General features: G+C 36.8%; 1 protein-coding gene across 1 annotated transcript; it reads right to left on the bottom strand.

Annotated features, from left to right (window-relative positions):
* Positions 1-7,259: 7,259 nt before the first annotated feature.
* Positions 7,260-13,547, bottom strand: LOC149164911 (laccase-12-like). Its single transcript, XM_089429642.1, has 6 exons — positions 13,377-13,547; positions 13,132-13,283; positions 11,846-12,090; positions 11,603-11,731; positions 7,601-8,542; positions 7,260-7,478 (listed from the first exon to the last, which is right to left on the bottom strand). Exons 1-6 carry the CDS (start codon positions 13,545-13,547, stop codon positions 7,348-7,350), a joined length of 1,770 nt encoding a protein of 589 aa, XP_089285768.1. The 3' UTR covers positions 7,260-7,347.
* Between the last annotated feature and the right edge of the window lie 758 nt (positions 13,548-14,305).

The raw sequence follows: 14,305 nt of genomic DNA, 5'->3' as shown, positions 1-14,305 counted from the left end.
AAGTTTCTATGGGCCAAATCTGCAAACACCACTGTATATGTACAAAACCGATGCCTTCATCAAGCATTGGGTTCCAAGACACCTAAAGAAATATTCACCGGTAAGAAACCTGACATATCTAATTTTAGAATTTTTGGAAGCCTTGTATGTTTTCATGTGCCGAAAGAGAAAAGGAATAAATTGGGTGAATCTGGAAAGAAAGGAATCTTCGTGGGCTATGGTGAAAATAATAAGGGCTATAGAATCTATCTAGCCAGTCAAAGGAAAGTTGTGATTAGTCATGATGTCACCTTTGATGAAGATACGGCTCCCAGCAAAGTGAACAATCTTCCTACAATGAGGAGCTCTCAAGAAGCTGACACCAGGGAACCGAAAGAAAAGGAGTATGATGAGATATTTACACATGTTTCCAGATATACCACCATCCACTCAATCATAGCCCTTGTGGCTTCACAAGGATGGAACCTACATCAGATGGATGTCAAGACCGCATTCTTGCATGGTTCGATCAAAGAAGAGGTCTACGTGGAGCAACCCGAAGGATTTGAGATTTATGATCGAAAATCTCATGTGTGCAGGTTAAATAAGGCCCTCTATGGGCTAAAGCAAGCACCCAGAGCATGGAATGAGAGGATCGATAGCTACTTGATGAAGCTGGGATTCACTAGGAGTGAAGCTGATCCCAACCTTTACTTTAAGGTTGAAGATGACAAACCTCTCAAACTGGTGTTGTATGTTGATGATCTATTTCTAACAGGTGGAGACTCTCTCATTCACAAATGTAAGAGGGAGTTGGCTTCTGAATTTGAAATGAAGGACCTAGGACTAATGCACTATTTCCTAGAACTTGAAGTCTAGCAAAAGCCAAGGGAAATTTTCCTATCTCAAGGAAAATATGTGGTGAAGATATTGGAAAGATTTAGTATGGTGGACTACAAGCCTGTGACTACCTCGAGGATCTTAACTTTCAGAAGTTATTTGGTAGTGATGTCAGAACAAATTTGGGAAATGCCTCTGAATTTCATAAACTCATTCGCGCTGATGTTCATGGTGAACCTCCGTCTGGACATATGTTTTGCAGTGAGCATGGTGAGCTCATATTTAGTTGAGACTCACTGGATTGATGCCAAGAATCTTCTGAGATTTCTTGGGGGCACAATCTCTCATGGGATAAGATACACTGCTGTAGATGTGAGACTACTTGGATAAACTGATGCTGATTAGGCAGGTAGTGTGGTGGACCGTAAGAGCATTTTTGGGTGCTATTTCTCCTTGGGATCTGCTTCGATATCCTAGATGAGTAGGAAGCAGAAGTCGGTGGCTCTGAGCACCATCGAAGCAGAGTATATTGCTACTAGTATGGCCTCCTATGAGGCATTCTGGTTGCGAAAGCTCTTCAGTGAGATATTTGGATTTATATTGGATACCACCGTGATCCTATGTGATAACCAGAGTGGGATTTGTTTCTCAAAGAATCATGTATTTCATGATCGCTCCAAGCATATCGATATCAGGTACCACTATATTCGAGATATGGTGCAATGGGGAGCTATAAGGCTCCAACATATTGGTACAGATGAACAAGTCGCCGACATTTTGACAAAGCCCCTATGAAAGGTCAAATTTTTTACTTTCCGAGAATGACTTGGTGTCTTTCAAAAGCTCTCTAATGAGGGTCCTATATGATGTATGGAGCTCTTGTAGCTCCAAGGGGGTGTGGGCTACTTCTTGGAGCGATATATGATCAAAGGGTAAAAGAATCAAAACTTTCCCTGTAACACCCCATGGCAACTATGTAGTAGGATAATTAGTTCTCCTATGAGGTCTGGATGACGTGTTCTCCATGACAATTATGTAGCGAGATGATTAGTTCTCCTTTGAGGTCTGGATGATGTGTTCTCCATGACGATTATGTAGCAGGATGATTAGTTCTCCTGTGAGGCCTGGATGATGTGTTCTCTATGACGATTATGTAGCAGGATGATTAGTTCTCCTGTGAGGTCTGGATGATGTGTTCTCCACGATGATTATGTAGCAGGATGATTAGTTCTCTTGTGAGGTCTGGATGATGTGTTCTCCATGACGATTATGTAGCATGATGATTAGTTCTCCTGTGAGGTCTGGATGATGTGTTCTCCATGACGATTGTGTAGTAGGATGATTAGTTCTCCTATGAGGATGTGATTGATTAGTTCTCTTGTGGAGGCATCCTACCCATGCAGTCTGGGACTGATGGGAAGTACCTCTCATCTGATCAATGAGTAGGGAAATGAGGATAGGGACCATAGTAGTACCGATGGATGCATCGTTGTATCTACTGTACTCCCTATGCTAGGATGAACTTCATTGATCTGGGATCAATTATACTGGTTTGGGACTAGTGGTAGGAGTTGTACCCACTATGACACAGACTTCGAGTTGGTTGAGACTGGTCTGGGACCAATGGTACATACTCTAAGGCTGAGTTTGCATTAGTGGAGGATGATATTGGTCTGGGACCAGTGGTAGGAGTTGTACCCACTATGACGCTGACTTTGGGTCTGTTGAGACTGGTCTAGGACCAGTGGTACATACTCTAAGATTGACTTCAGGTCAGTGAAGGACAGGTCTAGGACTAGTAGTAGGAGTGGTACCTACTGTGACGCTGACTTCGGGTTGGTTGAGACTGGTTTGGGACCAGTGGTACACACTCTAAGACTGACTTTGAGTCAGTGGAGGATGATATTGGTCTGGGACCAGTGGTAGGAGTTGTACCCACTATGACACTGACTTCGGGTCACTTGAGGACTGGTCTAGGACCAGTGGTACACACTCTGAGACTGACTTTGAGTCAGTATGATACATCCCCGATCATTTCTTCTTCTTCATAATTTGGACAAAGCAGAGAAAAGTAGATTAGAACAGGGTAGAACAAAACATAGAAGTGCAGGTAGAATAGAGCAGAACAGAGTAGGGGTCAAGCTGTACAAGGCAGTGCATTTGATGGATGAATAGTAGCTACAGATAGACAAATTGTTGATGGAGTTCTCTCTAGTTGAGAGGGAGTGTTAAAATTGGAAACTAGGGCCAAACTCCATGTGGTTCACCTTATTCATGGCTGATAATATTTTTCCTAGATTCCTCTTGTTGAGAGGTGTAGGATTGATATAAAGATCATCCAATTTCGATAAGAATTTATGGAGATATGAATTTATTTTGATTCTGGAATAATTATTGAGCCGACCACCAACTCATGTAGGCTCAGAAGTCCAACAGATGCATCTATTCATCATCAACATTTGTATATAAATACAGGAGGTCTTTTCCTCATTTGGACACACACTAATCATCACATCTCTCTCTCTCTCTCTCTCTCTCTCTCTCTCTCTCTGGTGTGCGGCGAAGTCTTGCATTAGTGCACGACGAAATCTTTCACTGGTGCATGGTGAAATCTTGCATTAGTGCACGACGAAATCTTGCACTGGTGTGCAGCGAAATCTTACGCTGGTGCATGGCGAAATCTTGGATTGGTGCACGATGAAGTCTTGGACTGGTGCACAGTGAACGACTCACTGGTGGAAACTTGACAAGTTCAATCTAGGTTTGCTTCCCTAGTTTAGCGCTGATCTGGGGTTTGCTGCTGTTGATATAAAACAGATCTTTGTACTATTTCTCTCTGCTGAATTATTGAAGATAAAAGAAGATTTGATTAAAGGGTTTCCCCATATTGGGGTTTGTCCCTGGCTAGCCACCACATCTTGTGTCTCTTGTCTTGGCTTGTTTTCTGTCGATCGCTTAATGTTCTATCTTCACTTTACTTAATGTTCATGTGATTTCTAATGTATGGATAATAATAAGAAAAATAAGTAAACTGCTCTAAGCATAGAACATATCGTAATTGAACATGAACATACAGATTTACCAAGAATGACTAATTCCCTCTCATAATAGCTACAATCACATCCATTAGGTCATGGATTCATTAACAATTCATTTATCAATCAAACATGATAAGAGCCATAACTTGGATCTGTCATAAAACCATGCTTTTAACCAACATATAACCACATAAATAACAATGATAAAACATCGATTAAATCCACATAATAACAAGCATATCTACTCATAATATATAATGAAGAACTTAGCTCTTATTGACATATGTGTAAGCTAACCATCAGGACTTCCACATACCACCCAACCATAAATTGGGCTGAACGAAATCTTTTTTCAGCCAATCACCCCTGTACCATATTCAAAGCATGAATGTGGAATCTCATGGGATAAATCTATCCATAAACAACCAAGGGAATCCATAGGTTAAACCACTTCCACCCTCACACTACCGTGATCTCACCTAAACCAATCCTAAGATCATAAAACCAAGTTGAACTTGCATGCCTCATAATTCATTCACCGTCCCTTAAGTAATTCTTTTGTCTCCACCCACATGTTCAGGGCTTCTCGAAGAAAACCATCTCCACCCCTAGCCCTTCGTATCTTTCCTAAGACCTCCTCACCCAAATCCAAAATTTTTTGGATATCCAAAGCTCAAGCAATAATGAATCACATCACATCATGGCTATCCAGAAATGGCAAGGCAAGGCTAAAACCACTATCGAAACCCAATGAAACCCATGCCAATGACAACAAATGAACCAAATATACACATGCATATACCATGCATGCAAAAACTAGTTAGGAAATCATACATGCAACCTGTTACCTACAAGTATTCCCGCTAAAGCTGCTTGATCCAACCTTTCCTTTCTTGATACTTGCTTTCTTTCACTTTCCTTGTCCTTCCTTTGCTTGATTGCTTTACTTGGTGATCTTTTCCTCTCTGAGACTAATTCCAAATTTGAACTGACAAAAGGCCCCAAACTAATGCTTTGATGTCTTTTTATTATTAATGTCTCTAGTTTGTTCATTTTCCTCTATTTTCCTTCATTTTCCTTCTTACATGCAACCTGTGACCTTTCAATTCCCTTTTCTCCTATATTTCATTATTTTCATAAATAAAATGTCAATAATGTATTTATTGTTTTGTTTTTTTTCACTTCTGCCAATTTCCCCTTAGCCGTAATGAACATGTGATGTCCACTGGGATGTTTTGCCTAACATCCAACCTGGAATATGTCTCCCATGACCTTGGTATTATTTTTCCTTTATTAACTTTATTACATGAACTTTTAACTCGAGGGTATTACAACTATCCTTTCATATATATATATATATATATATATATATATATATATATATATCTATATATATATATATATATATATCTATATATATATATATATATAGATATAGATATAAAGAGAGAGAGAGAGAGAGATACTTTATACAACAAATATAAAATTTTCTAGACAACCTTATCAACAAAAACATTATCACTACAATAAGACATTATTATTGTCACAGGTAGGGACTCGATTCTCCACGTTCACAATGCAGAATTATAATTAATAAAATATCTAAATGTAACAATGAGTATAACCTAAATTTATTGGATTCTAAACCTTAACACTAGCATGAATTCAATATTTTTACCTTAATTTAGCTATATTTAAACTAAGAGGAAGATACTAACTACTATATAGCACTTATTTATTTTTGTTCATCTTTTACTATACATATAATAGCTTATCATTTCTTCAAAATTGATTTTATTTCAAACTAATCCTTACATCTCACATCACAATCTAATTGGCCGAAGACTTCCTATTTTAGTTCGCAACCAAGATTGATTCTTAAGGGAATATGTTGAGCATATGCTTCGTCTGAATGTTTATCAACAACAGAGATTGTTAGGTTGCATTGAATTTTAATCAATTTAAAAAATTTGATGTCATGACGCCCACTAATTTCTTAGAGATTTTCAAAGCATATTTGTTTTTTATCGTGCCCTGAAATTCTTAAGGGTTAGGTAAAATCAAAATTAATAATAATATTTTTGTTGTAATAGTGAATAATAATATTTTTATTGCAATAGTTTTTTTTGTTATATATTTATCAATAGTAGATACAAATGAAGCCTTTCGCTATATTAACCATATTAATATTTTTAATATGGTTGTACTAATTTTACATATATACATTACAATATAATACATTTTGTCCAACATTTAACAAAATTACCCAAACATTCCTAATACTACACCAACTCAAGATGCAAATTACTTGAAAATACTAAATTATTTAATTATTTAAAGCTCAACTGCCACCAATCACATTGCCAACTGATCCGCTATGGAGAAGGTGATCTACAAATTTCACAAAATGAATTAAATATATCGAACTTAAGAAAATCTAGAGGAAATTTGTGATCTTTTTGTCTCAAAAGGCACAATAATCTTAACAATGCCCCCACTGAACGCTTTGTGGTCTGACATGGGCCATTATGTTCACTTAAAACTGCTAACTCTCGTGCAGCACGCTCTCTCTTCTTCAAATCTTCAAAATAGTACATCGCCCAAATGCCGGGGAAATGTGATGAAATCAAGCTTTTTCGCAATGCATAAGTGGAGGTCACACTACCTTACCGCAATCGCGCTGTGGCGCAATGATTTGAAATAAAAAAATCCTGACATGACACACGAAACTCGATAAGCAAAGCTGTTGGTGTGCTTACGTTATGTTTATGGATTAATTCTTTTTGGGAGAGTGGGGTCAGTATCCTCCAGAGTGTAGACCCATTGATTGGTGGAAGGTCGATGGTTCGAAACTCGTGAGCACTGGCTGTTCACCTTGAGTTTTTGATAAATATATTGAAGTTGAGGTATCTAGAAATTATTAATATATTATGGGTAGAGATTCTACTGATAACCTTGTAACAATTCAACTCATAATAATACTGTAACAGACACTGTAAAGTAATTAAACCTGAAAATCAAAACAGACACCCCAAAGTAATCAAACATAAAACTCTCATTGTTTTGGGAACAGTGCAATTAATCTTTTGAAGGTATCTTGAACCTTTACCGCTTGTGATAAACTCCCATGGATTTGCAACTATATAATAGCCTAGCGAAGCTGCCTAGACATAGGCTTAAAAGGTCAAAAGGAAAAGAAGCCAGAGACCAGTGACGTTGTTTCGCAATGGATTGTCAATTTGTTTAGATAGAAAAAATACACAAATGCTAGAACATTATAGGTGCAATTTGTGCATCCACACAAAAGGTTTCATGCACAGGAAATCTGAGGATTACATCCAATTCCCCTTCTTTCCACATAAAGAAGAAACCTTCATTCAATTAAGGGACCTGATACGAATTTGGAATGCTCTCTCTTATTTTAATGTAACAATGGAAGGGCCCAGTACAATTAGTTTATATACATGGGATTAATTATTTATTTTCTTTATCAGCACTGTGGCAGATCATAAGGAGGAGGTTCAACAGTTTCCAGTGGTCCAATTCCGTTCTCCACCAAGAAAGCCATTGCCAAACCCCAAGACAAATGAAATTCTAGATGGCAGTGCATGAACCAGATTCCTGAAATTGGAAAAATAAGTCAAAGGGTTACTAAAACCACACATATTTATGGGGATTAAGTGTTTGCTATCTGTAAAACTTATGAATTGACTGAAAAAAAAAATTGAAATAGTTTTATTTACCAGGATTGTCAGCTTTGAATCTGATGGCAGCCCATCCACCTGCTGGCACAGCTACAGTATTGCGCTCTGGAGGATCTTCAAGATTAAACTTAGCAGGATCTTGTCTTGGATCATAGTTTCCATGTCCCTGTCCAACAATATAAAAATTGTATCCATGAAGATGAATGGAATGGTTTTCAGTCCCTACAATGTTAGTGCCCTGCAGGACTAATTGTACATTGGAGTTGAAAGGGATAACACTGACTTTTGTTCCCATATCTGCCTCCCAGTAACTCATAGGCAGACCCTTTCCAGTATAATCAAACTCATTTATTGGTTTATCTGGAAAATCTGTAGTAAATGTGCCATGGTTTCCATAGTAGTAGGACTGTAGTATAGCAGTGCTGGGGCGTATGAAGGAGATGTTATTGAATGTAGCTAGAAACCTTTGGCCATGGAATCCGTTGCAGAACTGCCCAGCTGGGCAGCGTTGCAGAGCCATTCCTAGCGTGAAGAATAGATCTCTGTCTACAGTTTGTGGGACCTTGGCATTTGCTAAGCTTCTGAGACTTGCTGAGAAATCATTTGCAGTCTGAGAGTCATTGAAAACAGGAAGGAATGGCATGATGGGCGATGGATATGATTCAGCTGGACTGTCCTGGTATTCAAGTATAGCTGTTACGGTCGTCTTATCGAAGGGAACTCCTGTTGCTGAGAAGTATGGCTTTGCTGCCATGAAATATTGGCCCCGTGGTTTATCTGTTGTTAGTAACACATCAGTTGTCTGTCCAGGAGTAATCAAGAGGACATCTGTTTTATATGGCTTTGTGTAGAGAGCATCTACAGCAACAACTGTGAGAATGTGATCGGCCACAGAGAAGAAAAGCTCGTGATTGAGTGCGGCATTGACGATCCGAAGGAGATATGTTTTGCCCCAATTGACTTGTACTCTGAATATTGAATCTGCAACCATGCAATGAATTTTATCATAGAATTTCTGTATGGGATTTCTACACCTATGGAAGTGGTATGTGATGTTTTGAATACTAATGAGAATATATGTATGACCATAAAGGGAAATATTAGGAAATATGGAGATATTGATGGAGATTTTGAGAATATTTTAGTTAGAAAGGTTTTAAATATTGGATTTCAAAATCCCAATATCTACCTTTGAAATAAGAATCCAGATATAATTTACACTACCAATAGAAGGGGCAGGAAAGAGTTAATTTTTTTATTATTATTTAAATATAAATTTAACTTTTTTAAAAATGAAAAAACATTGGGGAACTGAATGACCAACAAAAGGGTTAAGTAATAAGAAAAGAGAAGCTAAATAATTTTGTCTACAAAGGGCAAACAGAGGCAGCATTCACCTAGACTTCGAGTTCAGCTTATCAGTGCCAAGTTAAATTCAATTTTAATGGATGGTCACATGGTCATGATATTTGTAATGGTTTTCTTGATAAAACTCTCTTGGTCAATCATTAAATGGATTCAACAAGCAAAAAAGTGTTTTTATAAACGTGAGTCCAGACAAATAAGAATCGCAGATTGGCTAACAAACCTATGTTAACTAGTTCTCTCCAGTTTCACTGTTTAGAATACCATGGAGTACATAGAGTACATGCATGCCAGAGAGTTCTCAATGTGACAAGACGGAGTTATCTAGTTATTGCAGAAGCTATGAGCTAAAGCTAAATGTCTGAATTCTGGAAAAGGAGAAAATCCAGGAAGCCATAAAATGAGAAGATGAAATTCACTGGAGATAATCTTAAGTCCAATCCTGAAATCCCAATCTTCTATTTTCGTAGAAGAAGAAGGCTTGTCAGCCACAGAAGCCTAGAACACTTCCGAAGTTGATTGGCCAAAAAGGTTTCCAATTCAAAAAATAATACCGATACTGCTTTAAGATACATTCTGTTTTTAATCTATAAACTATTATATTTTGAAAACTGCATATACTGAAAGATGCACACAGATTACAGTGCTCTCGGTCGCACTGGCTTTAATACTTTTCTTAATTAAAGATTAAATGAACGTTAAACCAGTATAACATAAAATACACACTAAACCAAAAACATTTGAGATAAAATATGTTTGTATTACAGGAGATACGATAGTTATTTTTAATTAAAAGTATTCTCAGAAATGGCCTGATCTGGTGCTGAGATCTTCAGTTTAATCGGAAAACTATACAAATAATCTTCCTTTTAAGCAAATAAACGGAAATATAGACGAAATGCAGTCCGGCCAATCAAACAGACAGAAATTATGTTGTAGAAATTGTCAAATCAGAAAAAGCGAATAATTGGTATGCCAGGTCTGCTAATTGATCATGGTATCCAGCTGGCCGAAATTGTGTTCTGGGAGTTCTCGAATAAGAACTGGTCTGCCCATTTGATGAAATAATTGGTCTACTAATTGATGATTGCTAGCTATATGTATAATGGTTAATGAAATAATTGGTTTCCTAGTTGATGATGGCAAGGTATAGGTTTGGTCAGAAATGTGCGCTTTTTTTAAAAAGGTAATGGGAGGTGTGAAATTTTGTTGGAGGAATTAGTGCACTTTTACGGAATCTGTAATTTTTACTCTAGGATCTTAGCGATTACGGAATTTGTAATTTTTACTCTAGGATTTTAGTGATTAGTTTGGAAAGTTCACTAACATTTGCAGGTACTATTTCATGGTATTAGAGTTTAAATTTAGGTTCTATTTTCCAAGTTATGTTTGAGGGTGATGTTGAGGAATCTACATTTGAAATGGTGTTGGAGGAACCAATGCATCTCTATGGAATCCATAATTTTCATTATTGGAATTGGGTGTCCTAGGAATCACTGCACTTCTATGGAATCCGTAATTTCCATCATTGAAATCCTAGGGGGGTGTTGGAGGAATCGGTGCACTTCTATGGAATTGGTAGTTTCCACCATTGGAATCCTAGCTGGTGTTGGAGGGATCACTGCACTTCTATGGAATCCATAATTTCCACCATTCGAAACCTAGTTACCTGTTTGGAAAGTTTACCAACACCTGCCCGTAAATCTCTTCAAATTTAAACATTTCAGTTGATTTTGGGAATATTTTGGAATTTGATGGAGAGAAGTCAATTGTTTGACACCGAATTTGATGGTGAGGAGAGACTTCAATTGTTTGACCTCTGCTAGACTCAGATTTCATGATATTCTTGGAATCTGCAATGAACAAAACTTATGTGGATTGTAGATTCAGAGAATATTCTGTCATCAGACAGTGAGTAGAGAGTTCCATTGTTTGACCTCTCTCCTGACCTCCCAGATACCCCTGAAATGTGCAATACACATAAGGATGCCCACACTAAAGTACCTATAAGATCTAGACATTTTAGTTGATTTTTGTAATCAAATAGCTAAAGCTAAAACAATTTTTTTTTTTCATTTTTTATATACAAATTCAATGTCTATCTTCATCACAAACTTAAAAATAAAGTATTATAATTATTCTAGGTATCTGCAATCCTTTGATTGCAGATTTTGGGAATATTCTAGAATGTGACTCTCCATAGAGAGGTCAATTGTTTGACATCTCTCCTCACAGTGAAATTCAAAGATATTCCCAAAATCTACAATCCGCATTAAAAAAACACCACAATAAAACACTAATAAAATATAGAGATTTTAATTGATTTTTATAATCAAATAACTAAACTAAAACAATTTTCCCTTCTCAGTTTCTATATACCAATTTAATTTCTAACTTCACAACAAATTTATAAAAAAATTATTATAATTCTCTTAAATTATTATTATTAAAGCAGCTAAAAAACAACGTAATTTCAATGTTGAGACTGAAACATCAACGTTATACAAATTATTCTCTTCATAAGAATTTTAGACCTTGAAAAACGGCTATAATCCGGCAATTAAACTCGCCTGTAATATCGAATGTGTAAATACGGTATAATTACACCAATCTTTTAAATTATGTGGATCGAAACATGGATTATATTTCTCTTACTAGAGAGTTTAAGGGCAATACCTTCCCCCGAGCAATTGTAGAGAGCTCCTGGGAGCCCATTTATAGTGAAAGCATCAGAGATGTTGGGTAATGTCCCTGTAATATTTGCTTGACCAAAAACCTGCAGCACGTCTGCTTTCCACCATTCTCCTGAAACAAAACAATTCGTATATTACACGTAATATGTTGTACTATTTCCCTCATAGTTGAGTGCACGATTCAGGTAATTTTTTTTTGATAAAAAATCATTAATTGTATCCAAACCTAAAGTAATAGGAATCTCGGCTTCTGGATGAGGAAACGGATAGGGCACGCCATGTTTTGGATAAACATAAATCGCTCCATGTAGAGTTGCTCTGAGCCATGATATATGAGCGTGCCACCACAGAGTTCCCTCCTGTCCCGTAATGGTAAACCTGTAAACATAAGACTGCCCTGGCTGAATGGGGCACTGTGTAATATAAGATGGTCCATCACTCCAACCAGTGCGTAGTTGTCTTATCCCATGCCTGCAATATTTGCAAGTTACAACTAGAAGTGAGTTGCATTGAGATTTTTTAATAGTCTTGATTCTAATTAAGAGGGTTGAACCGACAAGGTCATTAAATTTGCGACAACTCCACAAAGAGATATTCAACTTAGAAAAAACACAGAAATTTTGACATTTTCAAAAAAAATATTGGGAAGAACGAAAATGAATTCAGGTTAGTTTCAGTATTTTGTTTAATATTCTTCTATGGCTTAGTAGTTGAAATGGGGCGTATGACTTAGTAGTTGAGATGGGGTATCTCAGCAGTGATTTCAATTTATTTATGTGAAATAGTTAGGTTAAATAATTGACTTTTCTTACTCTTTATAGAATACTAAAATATTTCCAAAATTTATGACCTAGGCTACATTGAAGCAATTCAAGATCAAATTAAGAAGAAAGGTGTTTGACTTGAGGAATTGATTTCTCTACATAAACAAAATCATAGTTAAGAAATTCAACCATAATTACCAATTTCGAAAACTCCAAACTAATTACTATACATAAATATTACATAGTCCTAAGGCGTTTGACTTGAGGAATTGATTTCTCACCATAACCAAAATGATAGTTACCAAATTCAACCATAATTACCAATTAAAAAAAATCTGAATTAATGACCACACAAACACAGATGGGCCTCTTGCAAATCGATTCCAAACACCAAAACTCAAAAGATCAGAATTGGTGATGAGACTCTTATTTATATTGCTTATATCTTCCTACAATATTGACTTACAGTTAATGCTTTTATAGATTTGATTATGTATGAGACTCTGCAAATAGATTTCAAACACCAACATAAAAATGACATAATCACAAATAGACTTGATAGATTATAGACTTGGTAGATTATAAAATATATCTGTGAATTTTGTTAAATATATTCAATTTTTTTCTCAATTTCAAAATATTTGAATCAAATTATTTCCATACCCTATTATATTTCAATCAGCATTCAAATTCGGAAAAAACCTAAATTTAACACATGTAAGCTATCATTTGCCATGAGCAAATTTACCAGTGAATTGTAACGTTGTACTCAACGTGATTAGTCACTTTGATAAACAGCCTGTCTCCTTCCCTTGCGTAGATTGTAGGTCCCGGGTATTCTCTATTTACTGTGACAATGTCTTTCGTGTGACACAACATTGTGACTGACTTGTAAACCACCTGCAATGCAAAACCCATCAAAGATGCTATCTAACAAATGATTTGCAAAGAAATTTCACAGGAGATAATGGACCATAGGACTGGAAAACATACATTGAATTTATAATTTCTCACGATTCGTCCGCTTGTAGCACTGGATCCTATCGTCATAACACTGATCAGAACAATGGCAAGTCTGGAAATCGCTGCTAAAGCAGTCATCAAACAATATGGAGCCATAGATTTGATCGTCTCTTTCTCAGGAACCACCTGGACTTCAATCATAGATCAGTTTGTTATAGTTTGTCAAATAAATCACCAGAACTGCATTACCGGGACATGCTGATTTGAACACTCGAAGATAAAATGCGAGGAAATTGAACCTTAGGTAGTGTATGAAAACTCCCACTTGTTTGTGATTGAAGTACAGTTCAGCCAAAGACCAATTTCTCCACCTTACTGCAGATCAGAATCTACAATATTCTCCATGAAAATGTTCCAAACTCAAGGAGTTTTCAAGCCAGTTTTTTCAAAGAATTTTGTGATGCGATTTTTCGCTGTCAACTGCAATGAGTATGCAAGATTATTCTGTCCTTAATATACTGAATGTGCCACTGCGGGATGGGATTAGATTGAAGGATGACGCGCCCCACTAACGCTGAATACTAATAGTGTTGGGTTAGGAAAGGCAGTTGACAAACAGCAGGTGGAATTTGGATGATAGTGTACTGTATTGGAGGTAGTTTTGAGGAATGTTGCAATGATGGTGCAGGTGAGTCAAAAGGCTACCTCTTCAGCCACTCGTACTGGTAGTGATATTTATAGCTGTAACCACTGTGTATTCCAGAACTGCCCGCAATATTGTACGGTTTAAGACGATTTCAAAACGGGAAAATGTGAAAGTTTAGTCACAGAGGCATCCAAATACAAAAAGGGCCCAGAGCGAAATATGCACGCAAAGCGTCAGCTAAATTTTCAATTTTGAATGATGAGGTAAGCACTGGCCTCAAACCAAGGTTAATGAGGTTTAGTTAGGAGCGCTG

Source organism: Pinus tabuliformis, chromosome 5_1 (genome assembly GCF_031772625.1).
Source record: "Pinus tabuliformis cultivar Carrire ecotype Pingquan chromosome 5_1, CPIR1, whole genome shotgun sequence".
In the NCBI taxonomy this organism is placed as follows: domain Eukaryota; kingdom Viridiplantae; phylum Streptophyta; class Pinopsida; order Pinales; family Pinaceae; genus Pinus; species Pinus tabuliformis.
Note: the sequence above shows the minus strand (reverse complement) of the source record. Positions and strands in the feature narration are given on the sequence as shown.